The sequence below is a fragment of the Pelodiscus sinensis genome, chromosome 5, assembly GCF_052426305.1.
Source record: "Pelodiscus sinensis isolate ZL-2025 chromosome 5, ASM5242630v1, whole genome shotgun sequence".
Taxonomy (NCBI): Eukaryota; Metazoa; Chordata; order Testudines; family Trionychidae; genus Pelodiscus; species Pelodiscus sinensis.
Window position 1 is genome coordinate 66,899,638 of NC_143056.1, and position 16,046 is coordinate 66,915,683.

Below are 16,046 nucleotides of genomic sequence, written 5' to 3' on the forward strand. Positions count from 1 at the left end.
CCTCAAACCACCCCACGTCAGAGCCCACAGCCCTAGCTGGAGCCCTCCCACATCCCAATCTCCTGTCCCAGGTCAGTGAAAGTGAGTGAGGGTGGGGTAGAGCCAACAACTGAGGGAGTGGGGCCTCAGAGAAGGTGCAGGCCGTGGGTGGGGTCTCAGGGAAGCAGTGGTCCATGGGGCAAGGTGTTTGGTTTTGTGTGATTAGAAAGGTAGCAACCCTAGTTCTTTTAACCTTGGCAGAAATGGGATCTCCTGTCCCATTGCCTTATTGCTTCAGACTCAGTGCAGACCTACCAGATTTTCTAGTAGTTTAGATACCCTTTCCTACAGCTCCAGCTTTGAATGTTCTGGCTTTATAGTTCATCTCTTCAGGGGCATGATAGAGAAGGCAGATGTAGGCTATGTATGTGTCCCAAACCCCAATCATTCTTTACTTGAGTTAGAACAAGCTAGCCTGCCTTAGGCCACATCTAGACTACAGAGATGATTGATGCTACAGCAGTCCATCTTCTGGCATTTGATTTAGTGGGTCTAGTAAAGATCTGTTGAATCAAACACTTAGGGCAACCCCACTGATGCCAGGACTCATACTTGAGGAGTAGGGAAACTGATGGGAGTATTTCTCCCATTGACCTCCTGCTTTGAGGACAGTGCCAAAGTTCAGCTTAAAGTACATTGATTCTAGCTACTTTTTTTTTATATGTATCTGGAATTGCCTACCTTAAGCTGACTTTGGGCTGTGGTGTAGACTTGGCCTTAATTTCTTCCCAACTCAGGTGTTTTTTTGGACTTAGGTCATAGTCACCTGAGGAGTCCTGGATTGCACTGTCTACACATGGCTTCTCCTCTGAATCACTGCAAGTGTCTCTTCAGTGCAGCTAGTTTAATTATTTCTTGTCTGGTCACATGGTTTTAACAGGGTCCTTGTGCTACAAAAGAAGACAACCTGTTCCAGTCTCTGGCTCCAGCTTCCTTTTGTCTCTGTGTGTATATTTACACAGCCCACAGATTGTCAGACTTGGAGCAGCAAGTCTCATGCTTTAAAAGTAGTTCTGTATGCAGCAGTCTGGGGAGGGTTCTAAGACCCTGTGCTACAGCCATGTGGAACATGAAAGAGGTAGTTTGCTGGGCCAGGAGAGGTCAGTTCTGGCCCTTCTGCAGCCAAACTTGCGGCTTTCCTCGAGTCCGTCTGCTGGCCTGGCTGGACTCTCCTGGCCAAAAATGTTTCCTTGCCCATACCCTAGAAAATCAACTTTGAGTTGTCAGAAATAAGAAAGCAATCATCGGGAATGAAAGTGAGGGAGGAAGGCAAGGAAGCATGGTACTGAAATTACCATGACAACAACTACCAGCTAACTCAGGTATTTATTACGAGTCTCATGAAAATATAAAAATTTGGGTGTTGAAGGGTGTTGAGGCTCACACACAAGTGAGAAGCAGGGAAAAAAAACCAACCCCCTCCAAAAACCCACACCCAAACCCTCACTGATCTGACCCCCAAATGACCAGGGCGGGGAGGGGGGAGGGAGGAGAGGAGAGGCACAGCGAAACGAGAAAACAACACTCCCCTCAAGCTCCAGCCTCATCGGGGTGGAGGGAAGGCTCAGAGCCTACTCCCAGGGCTGGATTAATTCTTCTGGGGGCCTAAAGCAAGTAGGCTTTTGCCAGTTTCCCCTAGGCTCTGGGATGGGGCCAAAAATGAGGGGTTCATTGTGCGTGAGGAGGCAGCCTGGGAGCAGTTTGGGTGTGGGGTCTAGGCAAGAGTTAGTGTGGGAGCAAGCTGGGGAGAGGGTGTGGGGTCTGAGTGGGAGGTAGACTTCAGGTGCAGGCTGGGGGTGGAAATGTACGGTCTGGGAGGGAGGGTGCAGGAGCGAGGTGTGGGGGTGGAAGGAGACAGGATTGGGGCGCCTATCTTAGAGTTCTTGTGGGGGGCATCCTGCCTGCTGTTCACCTTAATCTGACATATGGGCTCTGTGTTACAGCAAAGTGGTCCCAGCAGACACTGCCCCACCACTTTCGTTGGCTGGGCTTCACAGCAAATAGGAGTGACAGGGTAGTGCCTGAAGGGACCACTTCCCTGCAGTGTGTAGAAACATTTCCTCCCCCATACCAGGCAGAGCTCGCAGGTCAGATCAAGGCAAGCACGAGCTGCATCTAGCCCATGGACCGTAGGTTCTTCATCCCTGTCTTAGGGCCAACCTGAAAAGTGATGTCAAGTATTAGAGGGGTAGCCGTGTTAGTCTGAATCTGCAAAAGCGACGAGGAGTCCTGTGGCACCTTATAGACTAACTGAAGTGTAGGAGCATAAGCTTTCGTGGGCAAAGACCCACTTCGTCAGATGCATGCATCTGACGAAGTGGGTCTTTGCCCACGAAAGCTTATGCTCCTACACTTCAGTTAGTCTATAAGGTGCCACAGGACTCCTCGTCGCTGAAAAATGATGTCATTGAAGAGGAAGACGGGTGTCACGAGGTAGTCAGTCAGTTTTGAGAGCTGATCTGTGCTGCTGCTTAAATCTTCCAATGGAATTGCAGTATAAGGCACCCCCTGTTCTGGGATGCCTTACACTGCAGCTGTAACTGCAACTGAAACATTCACTTAAATTATGGGGAGGGGGAAGGGAGGAGGACTGTATTTTTAGGCATTTGGAATGGCACACTCTCAAGGAGCTTCAGACCCAAATTTTAGGCATTTCTCGTAAAATATTTTTAGGGTTTTACAAAATGTAATGTGGAAATATTTTAAACTTAATTTAAAGAATCTGTATAATTGAAAATCTAAATTAGCATTGGGCTAATGTCAGTTTCACTTGGTTCTCATCCAAAATAGTTAATTTTATTTTCAAGGATGAGCATATTTTAAAATCTTCTAAGTTTAGTGATCTAAAGTGTTCATAGATTCCAAGGGCCAAAAAGGACCATTATGATAATCTAGTTTGACCCGTATAACAGACCACAGAATTTACCCAAAATAATTCCTAGAGCATACCTTTTAGAGAAACATCCCATTTTGATTTAAAAATTGTTAGTGATTGAGAATCTACCACACTTGGTGAAGTGTAACAATGGCAGATTACTCTCACAGTTAAAATGTGATACCTTCTTGCTAGAATCATAAATATAAAAGTAACGATAGCTTTACACAATTATTTTGACAGTGACTCTGTTTACAATAGGCTATAGGAAAATAGAGCACTAGGGAAACAAACCAACCCTCAATCCAGAATTTCCTTTCCTTTGTCTGGGTTCATGAATATGACCACACCCAGATAAAATAGAGAACTGCTTTGTTCATTTACTATATAAATTTGTTACAAAGTGACAGTTGCACAAAGCCATGACAAAATTCAGACATTTTGTCATTTGGAATGGTCAGAATGCTTTAGTGACAGCAGATGGGAATGGATTGACATTTCTTCTGAAAACTAGGTTGACTAGGAGTGAGATTGGCAACAAGCTTTTTATTTTTAGTCCCTGCCTGTGTTCTGTTAACGGGATAGTGGTGTTTCTTGAGGATTTTAAGCTGCTTGGGTGTCAGGAATTATAAACAGACTATACATGAATCACTTTCCATGTAGCTCAGTGTCTAATAGTTTTACTTGGAGCACAAAAATATCCATTGTTAAATTTTTGCCATATAAGTTTAATATAGTGTTCTTTTCAAATTGCTTTTGAAATGAGCTTTCAAAGCCTATCATATCACACATTTTGATACACTGTCCTGTGTTTCCTAGGGGTCTCCCCTTAATCTAAAAAGGCACATGCAAGTGTCACCTGGTTTTGTTTGCATTCCATGATAACCTCTTGGTCAAAAGGCAGCTTCATTTTGAAGGTGTCTAGAAACTTCAGGATAGAAGGGGACTGTCGAGTTTGTTACTTCTATATTGCCATTTCTTTACCCCATTTAGGCTCAACTAGCCAAGAGCAACATCAATTCTCTTTTACAAGCAGAGTTCAGATCCCATTTCTAGCTGGCTCCTTATTTACTGAGCCACTTTCCTTTGAGAGACTTGGATCTATTACTGTAGAAGCACCAGTTCTCTGCACAATAGCATATAGGGATATTGGTGGGCCTAAATTGTGCAAGAACTTAATTTTGATACCTGTTGAAATATGTTTCTTCTCTAGGACGTGAAAACTGAGAAATGAACAAATTACGGCAGAGTTTTAGGAGAAAGAAAGATGTTTATGTCCCAGAGGCTAGTAGGCCACACCAGTGGCAGACAGATGAAGAAGGTGTTCGCACTGGTAAATGCAGCTTTCAAGTTAAGGTAAGAATACATGCCTTGATCTCCTACTACCCATTCATACCTTGCATTATTAGGCAATTGTTCTTCTGGCAAGCATAAGTCACTTTATTACAAATTGACTTATTTCACAAATTGATCTCTTTGTGTGATTAGATGCAGTTTTTTAAAACCACAAGACAAAAAAAATAAATGCCTTGGGAAAAGGTTTGCTCAGGAGTTTTGTGTGCTGATATTACCGGAATGAAATCTTATAGTTGGGCAGGTAAATAATGTTTGTTTGTGTTTTAATACCCTGGAAGAATACAAATGTCTGCAAACCTTGTAGATTGATTTGGCAGTATTTGGTTTTTACTTTTTTTTTTATTATTTCAATGGACAGTATTGATTAAAAGGATTTTTTTTCAATTTTCAATTGCACAAATTAGCACTACCAATGGACCCAGCCAAATCCATTTGGTAGAAACCTGCTACCATCCCACCAGTCTGTAAAAAGATCAGACAGGAAATATTGTGGCACCACAAGGGGCTGATTTTCTGTTGTCCCATTCTCTCCTCCCCCAACTCTCTGGTAATAGAAGTGGTAAACCAAAGGGGGGAACACTAAGTGTTGCCTGGACCGCTCCTATGACAAGGAGTGGAAACATTTGGACTTAATGTGCAGGAAGGCTTATTTGTCACATCATTGGAATTATACATTGCTGGCTACACTGCCCCCTTAGCCAAGTACACACATCACGTATTTGAATAGATGGCACATTTTATTGTAAGTCTCGGAGGGTATGTCTACACTACCCTCCTAGTTCGAACTAGGAGGGTAATGTAGGCATACCGCACTTGCAAGCACGAGGAGTAACGGTAGTTCGAACTAGGAAGCCTAGTTCGAACTACCTAGTTCGCGGCTACACGGGGCACGCTGCACGGGGTTCGAACCAGTGGGGTTTTAAAAATGGCGGCTCCCTGCTTATGCAAATGAAGCCTGGGAAATTCAAATCCCGGGCTTCATTTGCAAGTGCGGTATGCCTACATTACCCCGCTAGTTCGAACTAGCGGGGTAGTGTAGACATATCCTGAGAGGGCATCTACGCAGCACCTTTAGTTGGAAAAAACTGTGCAAAGTGACATCTAGAATGTGAAACGAATCAACCACAAAGGTAGAAAAACTGTCATTTAACTTCTAGTCCCTTGTGCATCTGGATTAAGTCAAAGTGAAACCACTTTTGTGATCTGTACACATTGCACAGGCATAAGTAGCTTTTCATATGTCATAAGTGATATGCTACCAGTTAGGCTCTTCAGCTGTAGCGTCAGATGTTTTTTCATAGAATTGTAAAATGCATTTACCTTTCTGTGGGCATGTGTTCCCCAAGATTAAAAACAATGCAACAGTAAATGAGTGTCCTCTGAAGAAAAAGTTAAGCAAATAAATGATCCTTTACAGTACACCATGTAGTGTTGCTGTATTTTTATGAAAGCCAAGTTTTCCTGATCTGTGCTGTAATTTGTACAATTGAATTAGTTTTGATAGTTTTATTGGGAAAGTTACTGAGTTAAATACTTCCTGTGCATTTAGGTTTCCCTGTGCAGCTGGAGTGGCAGGCTTAGTTGGCTCTACTGGTGTATAATGGAATTCATATTTATCTTCAGATAAAAATAGAAGCTGAATTCTAATTGCAGAAGTTAACCAGACCTACCGAGGATGATAATGATAGCAAATTGCTGTGTCAGTGTATTGAGATTAGCAGTAATGGAAAATGGTTTATTAGCTTTGGGATGTAAAGTGGATGGTGATCTGTATTTAACAAACATGGGCAGGAAGTATGCCATTATGAACAAACAAGATAAAACCAAATTTGAAGTTGTTTGGTGGTGAAACTATTTTGTTCTTTGGAGGAATATAACCTTGCCCTGTTGAAGGAGAGCATCCTGTCAGATCGTTCACGGGGACTGTTCAATAATGCACTATGCTTCAGGAAAGCATGCTGTGCGGAATGGGTTTGTATCTAAATGGGTGTTCCTGCTTCCTGAAGAACATCAGTAGAGCACAAAACATTTACAATTGACTCTTTTCCAAAGATTCCAACAATCTGATAAACTGATAATAGAAACAAAACATTCCATTTCAATAACCCGTAAGTGTACCTTTCTGCAACATACAGCATTTGTGTTTAAAATATGCCTGTGCTGTGTAGACAATACGGCTGCCTCACTCAGCGATCAGCTTTTGTTTTGAGATGCCCAAAAGGTTACTGACCAATTAACAAGATGGGTTCAGTCTTAAAAGCTGATAGCCATTTAAACTAGTAAAATATGCATATGCTGACAATAGGCTGAAAGATGTCCTGTGCTAAAATGAAATATACACCGAGAACTTGAAGCTCAGCATTCTTAAAATATTATTGCTAAACAATTATTTAGCCTATATTGTTGAGCTCTATTTGGGGAATGGGCCTATTGCTAACATAATTATTTAAAGGTAATTATCTTTGTAAAGGGGATGAAACATAACTATGGAGAAAAGTTGAGATGTAGCTATCAGGCTCTGCTTTTTCTACTTAATGTTAGTGTGGTGTTCTGCTTATTTTGCAGACACTTTTTCTGGAATAGGGAGCTAAGGAGTGTGTGACCATGGAGGAAAATGTAAAATCTAACAGCACTATTGGCTTTTTTGAACCAACTTTTACATGTTGTAGGCAGATTTTAAATTATTAATCTATTGCTAATTGTAACTACTCTAGTCACCCTCCCCGTCCCTACTTCTGCAGTTGCAGAATCAAAGCCACTGTCAGCTTTTATAGCTGTTCACCTTGTTCAGCGCAAGTCTGGGCAACATCATGGTAAAGAAAAGACTGGTGTCAGCTGGCACCTTAGCCGCATTAAAGGCACCATTGCTATCCCTGCCCTTGTGAGTGTGGAAAGGTAGGCAGTTTGAGAAACAGAACAGATAAATAGACTGGAGATAGGATATGGAGTGATTTAATTTTATTGCTTTTTATGGACTGCATTGCTGAAAAATGCAGTCCAGCAGACTTACATAAGCATGGCCATACAGAGTTAGACCAGTAGTCCATCCAGTCTAGTATTCTGTCTTCCCACAGTGGCCGATGCCAGGTGTTTCAAAGGGAATTAATTGAACAGGTAATCATCACGTAATCCATTCCCAGCCTTTGGCAAACCAGTGCTAGGCACGCCTCAGAGCATGCTTTTGCAGTCTTGCTCATCCTAGCTAATGATTGCCATTGATGAACCCATCCTTCATTAATTTTTATCTAGTTCTTTTTTTGAAACCTGTTGTAGTCTTGGCCTTCACAACATCCTCTGGCAAATAGTTCCTCAAGTTGATTGTGTGCTGTAAGAAGAAATACAAGTTGTACCTCCCTTAACTAGTACTCCCTGGTCCATGGCATGGACCACGGATGTTCCTAGACCACAGAGTCCAGGAAGAGCGTGGTTTGGTGGGGGGGCAGGAGCGCCATAAGGGGCAAAGGTGGCTCAGCCAGGAACCGTGTGTGTGTGAGGTCATAGTGGAAGTTCTGACCCCAGTGCCAGGGAGCTCCAACCCCAGCATCATCCAGGGAGCTCTGGCTCTAGCCCTGGCCATGTTCTGGCTCCAGAGGCTGGGGAACTACAACTTGAGCAGCAGCTAGGGAAGTCCAGCCACAGCCACGGAGCGAGGTGGCTATGGAGCTCTTCCCTTGCTGCACAGCTCTGGTCCTGGCAGTAGTGGGAGTAGGGAGAGCCCCAGGGGACTGGAGCAGCAGCGGGGGCAGGCTATAACCCTAGCCCGGTGGCAGCACAGTCATGAGGGGAGGGACCTTCCCTGGTCCAGAAAATCTCATTTGAGACCAGTCATGTCCCAAAGGTGCTGGACCAGTGAGGTCCAACCTGCACTTCCTTTTGTTTGTTTTAAACCTGTTTGACTGTTACTGTATATTGAGTGGATGTTTTCGAGAACTATCCACAATGACCCCAAGATCTTTTTCTTGACTGACTAAGCTAATTTAGACCCCATGATTTTATATGTGTAGTTGGGATTGTTTTCCAGTGAACATTGACTTGCATTTATCAACATTGAATTTCGTTTGCCATTTTGTTACCCAGTCAGTAAGTGACTTATTTAAATGTGAATGAAATGTACTTTTTTGTGAGATGTTCCAAATTTGTAATTAATAATCAGTCTTCAATATTGAAATATTCGATCCCCTGTAGGCATGTATCCATCTATATAAGTTTCCACATTTATAAGCACAGAGATAGGGAGGATAGTCATGAGTGAGGGTGTGGGTGGGTTTTAAAGCTGTCTACACTGCAATATTATTTTGAAATAACTAGTGTTATAGCTCTCCATTGGGCCCAAGCAAGCATACTGCATGTGCTTGGAATGTATGTCCATTTAGGGCAAGGTAGTCCTTCCTCTTCAGAAAGACTTGTTAGTGTTGCCTTCTTTTTCCAAATTAAAGGCCCCTGAGGGCAGAGTGGGTGCATGAGTGGCATCATGATAGTGGACAGTAACCATCAAGAAAATTACAATTGAAAGGTTTGCTTTCAATTGGTTTGTATACTTAAATATTATAAGCTCAGTTATAATATTTATTATAGGAAAGCCTACAACCTCTAGTTTGCAATCAAGGCTCCATGGTGCCAGATATCCAGTCAGTCATGACTTTCAGACTGTCATGACTTTTAGACACACAACTTTAACATCTTACTATTATTTTTTGGAATGGAATAGTTATTTGACTCCTAGATCTCTTTAAAGTTGTCCTTTAATACTAAATCCACATACCATTTTGGCTGTTAAGACTGTGCAAAGGTGTGATAAGCATATGCTTATTGGATAGTTGACTAGTTGCTTGTTTTCCTAGTCAAGAGTTTCATTGGCTGATTACTTGGCAAGCCTGTCATTGCTCATCATAGACTCCATGGTTGCATGTAACTTGGGGGTTGATGCTTAGAAGGCTACCCATGGCACTGCTGGCTTAGCTTCTCTGGGCACTAAAGTTACTACTTCTGTGACAGCTGAAGTAGGAGCACAGGGAAAGCCAATAGATTAGAGATATTGGCACTTTGTGATGGAGCTTTTCTGCACCCTTTTGGATACCACCAGTCTCTCTAGTATAATCTTCTAAATCTGTACAGCAATTTCTAATTAAGGGCCTGAATCAACACTATCCTTTGACTGTTTTGTTCAGTTCTGGTGATAGAAAGCAATTGTCATCCAAACTCAATTTACATGTGCATTCTGGTTGCTTTGTGTTGCTCTGATATGCCAGTGACTCTGCCATTAAAAGTTAGAGGTTTACAGTTGAACCTATGTATCTTCAAATACAGTAGACTTCCGATAATCTGGCACCTTTGGGATTAAGGTGGTGCTGGATTATCAGATATTCTGGAGTATCAGGAGGTACTGCATACTCCCAACCCAATCCCACGTCCTGCCTCCCTCCCAGCCTTATGCTTGGGTCCCGGAGTTGCCGGTACAGATGCGCTCTGTCCCTCTAGGCACTGTGGCACATGCGCTGAGCAGCTGGCTTTTCAATAAACTGGCCGGGATGCCGTGTGTAATCCAATCCCCCTTCCCCCTCCCCCTCCCCTTCCCCTTCCCCGGAGCCAAACACTTCTCCTCCCTGCTGTAACCCAATCCCACTCCTCCCCCTCTCCCCCCCCAACCTTATGCTCTGGTCCCAGTACAGCTGCACATCTCCCTCCAGGCGCTGGGGCATGTATGCTGAGCGGCCGGCTTTTCAATGAGCTGGCTGGGATACCGTGCGTAACCCAATCCCCCTCCCCTTCCCCAGAGCCAAACACTTCCCCTCCCTGCTGTAACCCATGTGAGAGCGGCTGACCTGAGCGGTTCCAAGTTCCATCCCAGTTCTGTCAGGAGTGCTTGCCATTTTGATGCCAGACTATCCGGAGTGTTGGACAATTGGGTGCCGGACTGTTGGAGTTTTACTGTAATTAGAAATGCTACATGCTAGTATTCTCCTTGGCTTTAGTAATTATATATAATGTAAAAAAACCTTAGGCTACTTTCATCCTAACTAAAATGGAGTTAAAGGGGGCACAAATGTAATTATCCCTTTCTGCCCCACTTCAGTTTCTCTTGCTGTATGAATAACTGATGGCATCAGTAGCAAATCATCCACTGTCCTAACGTTCCTGTGTTTCAGAGGGGTAGCCGAGTTAGTCTGTAACTGAAAAAACTTAAAAAACAATGAATAGTCTAGCAGCACCTGAAAAACTAACAAAATATGTAGATGGTGGTATGAGAAGTGGGTTGTACCCACAAAAGCTTCAGATGACTGGAGTATTAAAAGTCCAGATCCAAGAATAAAATTTATTAAAAGCTTCTTGTAACTTGAACAATCTAATTCACTCTTTCCCCTCCTCTTTTTTGCCCTCTTGTGTTCTCTCCCACCTTCCCTTATTTATTCTTGGCCCCTTCACTTCTGCCACAGGTCACAACACCCTTCTATACTCCTCCCAGGTCAGAATTTTCTCCTGTGCCCATACCCCTTCCCAAAACTTTCACCTCAATCCTCTGCTCCAGGCCACAAGCTCCTCATCACCTAAACTCCCTTCCAGATCCTACTCCCCCTACTGTATGCCAGCCAGTGTCTTACTCCAAGCTCTTTTCTGAACCCAACCTCCATCCTAGACCCTGCACTTCCTCCATTAATATCATGGAAGAGTGTGGTCCTTGACCACTTACCAAATTCTTGGAATGCTCACCCCTGGTCTAGACTCACAAAATGAGGACATTTATTAGAATCCTGCCGCTTTAATCATCTGGTTGTTATAGTCTATACCCAATATCCCAGATATATATACATGTGGAAGTCACTAGACAATCTGACAAGGATCAAATCAACTATGGAATGTACATCAGTGCAGGAAATAGTGTTCAATGGGTAGACTTTCCCAAGTGCAGGCTGTGGATCAGACAATCAATTGTTAACCCCTCAAATTGCGGCCTCCCCCAAATTGAAACTTGATAAAGCATTTGACAGATCCATGACATGTCAATTTGAATGGACATTTGAACTAAATATGTGTAACTTTTGCCCAAGAATGGATTGGAGTTATGACTAGAGGTGAAAAAGGAGAAAATAACCCCAATGAATTTTGGAATTAAATGAAAACTTATACTTGAAATGCCAAGTCATACATTCCAAAACATCAGTGTCCAGCTGTGGTTACCTGAGAGGGTGTTTCAGATGGTACGAAACCAATCAAGAGGGCAAGATAATGGCACAGAAATGGAAAAATATACAAGAACATAAGGCATTGAGCACATGCAGATTAGATGAGACAAGCAAATATAAGGGCAAAATTTATGGAACTTGACAAATATAAAAGGCAATAATGCAGAGATGTTCACAGTGGTCAGAATTATTTCCCTGTGATCAAACAAAAGATCATGATCACCCTTCAGTGAGGGTAATGATACTAAACACGGATGGAGAGAGTATTGTGCATGAACACATCCACTCATCCTACAAGACAACAGAAGAGTATGGAGCCAGATCCATCAGTCCTGCTATAGGAAAAATGTGGTGTTCTGAAAAAAACCTGGGAAATAATCAGCAGTAGATAATGTGCCTGCAGATTTGTTATGTGATTGGACAACGTAGTACTGATGTTATTGGAAAAGTTGTAATCCTGTATAGATGACTAAAAATTGGCCAGAGGTTTGAATAAAGGAAATTTTTTTAAACCTATGCAAAGAAGAGAGATGTAAGGGTGTAGTAACTATTATACTATTTACCTGCTATTGTGTGCTAGCAAATTTCTCTGCTAGATAATCCAGGATCTCAGAAAATGAAGGATAGAAGCAGAATAGCCACCACAATAAGATGGCTTCAGAGAGGAGGCCAGAGCACACGTGGCCAAATAGGAGAAATCTCACATCTCGGGCTATTAATTAATCCCATTTCATTAAATTTGATTAACGAAAAACAAACTAGATTAACACAAATAATCATTATTAATCAGTCACTTTATATTTTTATTATTGCACTGTATAAAAGAAATATTATTTTTAGTTGACTTAATGCAAATACCATAGTGTAATCTCTTAACTGTGAAAGAGCAATTTACAAATGTAGAAAAGTTTACATTTACAGGAGATGCTGCCAACTTCTGATTTATAATGTCACCTGAAAGTGAAAACAGACATTCACATGGCACTGTTGTAGCTGACACTGCAAGGTTCTTATATGCAAGACTAATCTGTCATAGGCCTTTCATGCTTTGTCCACCATTCCAGAGGACATGCTTCCTTGCTCGTGATGCTCGTTAAGAAAAAAGTACATTAATTAAATTTGTGACTGAACTTGTTGGGGAACAATTGTCTCATGCTCCATGGTTTCATTGGCATTCTGCCACATATTTTGTGTTATGGCAGTCTCTGATGACAACCCAGCATATGTTCTTTGATTTAAGAACTTTCACGGCATAGTTGGAAAAAGGCAAAGAAGCTCCCAATAAAAGGTTTCTAAAGATAGTTGCAACACTCAGCCTAAGGTTTAAGAATCTCAAGTGCTTTCCAAAATCTGAGAGGGATGAGGTGTGGAACATGCTCTCAGAAGCCTTAAAAAGAGGAACACTCAATCCAGAAACAATAGCATCTGAATTACCAAAATAGAGAGTCAACCTTCTGTTGGTGACATGACTCCAAGGTGCTCCAGTCCACAATTTATTGGATTACTATAAGGGAGAAGCCATGTGTTCTTATTTTAAGTTTTTGTAAATAAGAAGTGGAGCAGCATTATCAACCATAAATGTAAACAAACTTGTGTGTCTTAATTGGCTGAATGAGAAGTAGGACTGAATGGAGTTTTTTTTATTGTAGTTATGTAAAGTTTTTCAGCAGCACTTTGATCATAGAGATTTCACTAGAGCAGTGGTCTCCAACCTTTTTACACCCAATATCACTTTTTAAATGACAGAACAAGCCAAGATCTACTGCCCCGTCCCTTCTTTAAAGCCCCGCCCTCTCTATTCTCCTCTCCATCACTTGCTATTCCCAACCCTTATGATGCTGCTGCTTTTTTTTCCCCAATTCTTCTGTAGGAAGAGGTTTTTCCAACATTTGGCCTGTCTAGACTGGACCAAATGTCAGAAAACCCCCTTCTTTTGGAAGCCTCTTTTTCCTCATGGTAAGAGGAATATAGGGGTGACCAAAAGAGCATGTTTGCTCTTCCACTAAAAAAAGTGAAAGAACAAACGCATCCCTGGATGCAGAAGAGTTTTTCTGGGATATCTCCGGAATCCTGAAAAACTCCTGCAGTCTAGCCGTACCCTCGCTGGGTTGAGACAGGATGTGTAGGCTCTGGGGTGGGAATGAGGGATTTGGGTGTGGGAACCGGTGAGAGGTGCAAGCTCTGGGACAAAATCTGGATGGAGAAGGGGATGCTGGCTGGGGGAGGGGGCTCCAGACCGGGCAGTGTTGGGGTCAGATGTAGAGTTGGGGTACTAAGCCAAGCCACAGGCTTGTGGATGTGAGGGTTCAGGAATTTGGGTTGGGGTAAGGAGGTGTCTGGGGGAAGGAGGAGTGCAGCAGCGTTCTGATGCTGTGGCCAGATGGGGGCTTGGTCCCAATTGGGGGTGTGTTGATCAGGCTTCATTTTTAAATAAAATACTGTGTCAAACACAAAAAGTTTCTGCATTGTCTTTATTTACGAGAAGGGCAGGGAACCTGTCTTGAGTCAGGGGTCATTGACCCACAGAAAAGTTAGTTGGGGCCAAACAAGTGAGATGCAAAAAAAAAAAACACCACAACACTCCTCCAACACCCCTCCTCTCCAGCCTCACTAATGTGGCCCCAACTGTGGTGGTGGGAGCAGGGGACATGGTACTGGGGAAAGGTGACAGTGGGGGCAGGGCTCTGTGACTGGGGGCAGGGGCGAGAGAACAGGGTGCCGGGAGGACAGGGGACAGGGTTCTGTGGCAGGAGGCAGGGTGCCAGTGGGGGCAGAGTCTCCCCTGCACCAGCCTCCTCCCAGGATTCTCTCCAGCCCCCCCCCCCCACCAGAGGAGGGAATCCCTGTTGCATGCCTCCTCTGGGCCCGACTCCCCCCTGCCACGGAGCAGGGAAGCCCCTGTTGTGCGTCCCCTCTGGGCCTGACTCCCCCATCCCGTGGAGCAGGGAAGCCCGCACAGGCGCCCCCTCGGGGCTGACCTCTTCTTCCCCCACTGTGGGTTTACAGTGCTGTTCACTTTATATTTTTAGAACTTATATTTGCATACACAGTGTATTCTTATTGTAATTTAAATCAATATGTTTGAAAATATAGAAGAATGTCCCCAACATATAAATAAATGGTATTCTGTTCAATAATTCAATTAATATGAATTATTTTTAATTGGTTCACAGCGCTAGTCGTGACACAGATTATATTAATCATCCGTTCATCATGTGCTTCTTTGTCTTTGTAAGTATCATACTGTTCAACACAACCATCTCTGGAGAGTGTTAGCAGATGTTGAGGCTTTATATCCTCATATTCGAAGTCACTACCACCAAGAGATCACAATGCTAATGGCAATAAATCTGAGTGGTTTTCCACTGGGCAGTCTGAGACACAAGGGTGTATTTTTGTTTCAAGCATCTTTGAGATATCCAGAATTTATTATGAGACCTATTTTTTTTGCAGATTTTTACAGTGTGGATGGAGAGAGCTGGGATTTCCATTGATGAACATGTCTTAACTGACTTCAGATAATGTGATGACATAAGGCTCTTTGTTGCGTTGCACTCATAGTTGTAGCAAATATTGGCGTCTTTGTAATAACTGCTAGTGAGGAATACAGACTATTTCTGAATATGATGAAAACAAAATGCATGTATGTTGACCCAACCTAAGAAAAACAGGATGTAGGCCGACATCACAATTAATGGACAAGCTGAAAAGAAATTAGTTTAATTATTCAAGATCATATATATCCAATCAGTCTGTTCCAAAGAATTTGGAAGAAGACTAGGATTGACATGCTCATCTTTTAGCCCTCTTTAAAGTATGGAAAAACCATGGCATCTCAAAATGTACAAACCTCTATCTTTTTAATGATTTATGCATGTGAATTGTGGGAAGTTAATGCTGACCAAGAAAACTGAAGTTCTTGAAATATGGTGCTGGTGCAGACTTGCATATATCCTGGATGTGGGAAAAACCATGTACTTAAGAAATATTGGAATGAAGTAGTTGATTCTGGAAATCAGCAGACTCAAACTTTTTGTACTTTGGTCACACTAGTTATAGAGATGGAAATCACTATTTTTTCCATTACTTCCTCAAGATGGAATATCATGGTATATAGGATGAACAGCTAGGAGATGGATGTATAGTGTTTGGCATATCACTGGAAGGTCAGTAACTGAGTGGTCAAAATTAGAGATGCAAACATTCTGATATGCAATCTGCTTGCTATTCCACCTCTAGGCCTCTTCTGAGTGGAGACTTCAGAAGTGGTGGTATGATGTGCTCGATGGGGGCAACGTGATGGTGTCCCCAAAAATCTCATATGGGTAGCAGTTTGACTATATACTTCGTATCCTACCCTGTATGTTCCTTACTTGACAGCAGCTTCCAACTTTAAGCCACACATTTTTCATACTGAGGTCGTTTACTGGCCCATTTTGACTTGCCCCAGCATTATCTAATACCTTGAGGAGAAACTCTACGTAAGTTGATACCACTGAACTCCTCTTCACCTCTGATACAGGCCAAGAATTAAATCTTGTTCTCCAGAGTGGAAGTGTCTGGATAGTAATTGTATGTTTCATCACAATGTGAAA

At 42.7% G+C, this 16,046-nt stretch overlaps 1 protein-coding gene across 5 annotated transcripts in view; it reads left to right on the top strand.

Annotated features, from left to right (window-relative positions):
• NUMB (NUMB endocytic adaptor protein) overlaps positions 1 to 16,046 on the top strand; it is a 130,706-nt gene that overhangs the window by 69,557 nt on the left and 45,103 nt on the right. For all 5 annotated transcript variants that reach the window (XM_075927268.2, XM_006128599.5, XM_006128597.5 and 2 more), the window contains one exon: positions 4,128 to 4,270. In XM_075927268.2, the coding sequence (XP_075783383.2) occupies positions 4,145 to 4,270 (126 nt within the window). In that variant the 5' untranslated portion in view covers positions 4,128 to 4,144. The remainder of the gene's footprint in view (positions 1 to 4,127; positions 4,271 to 16,046) is intronic.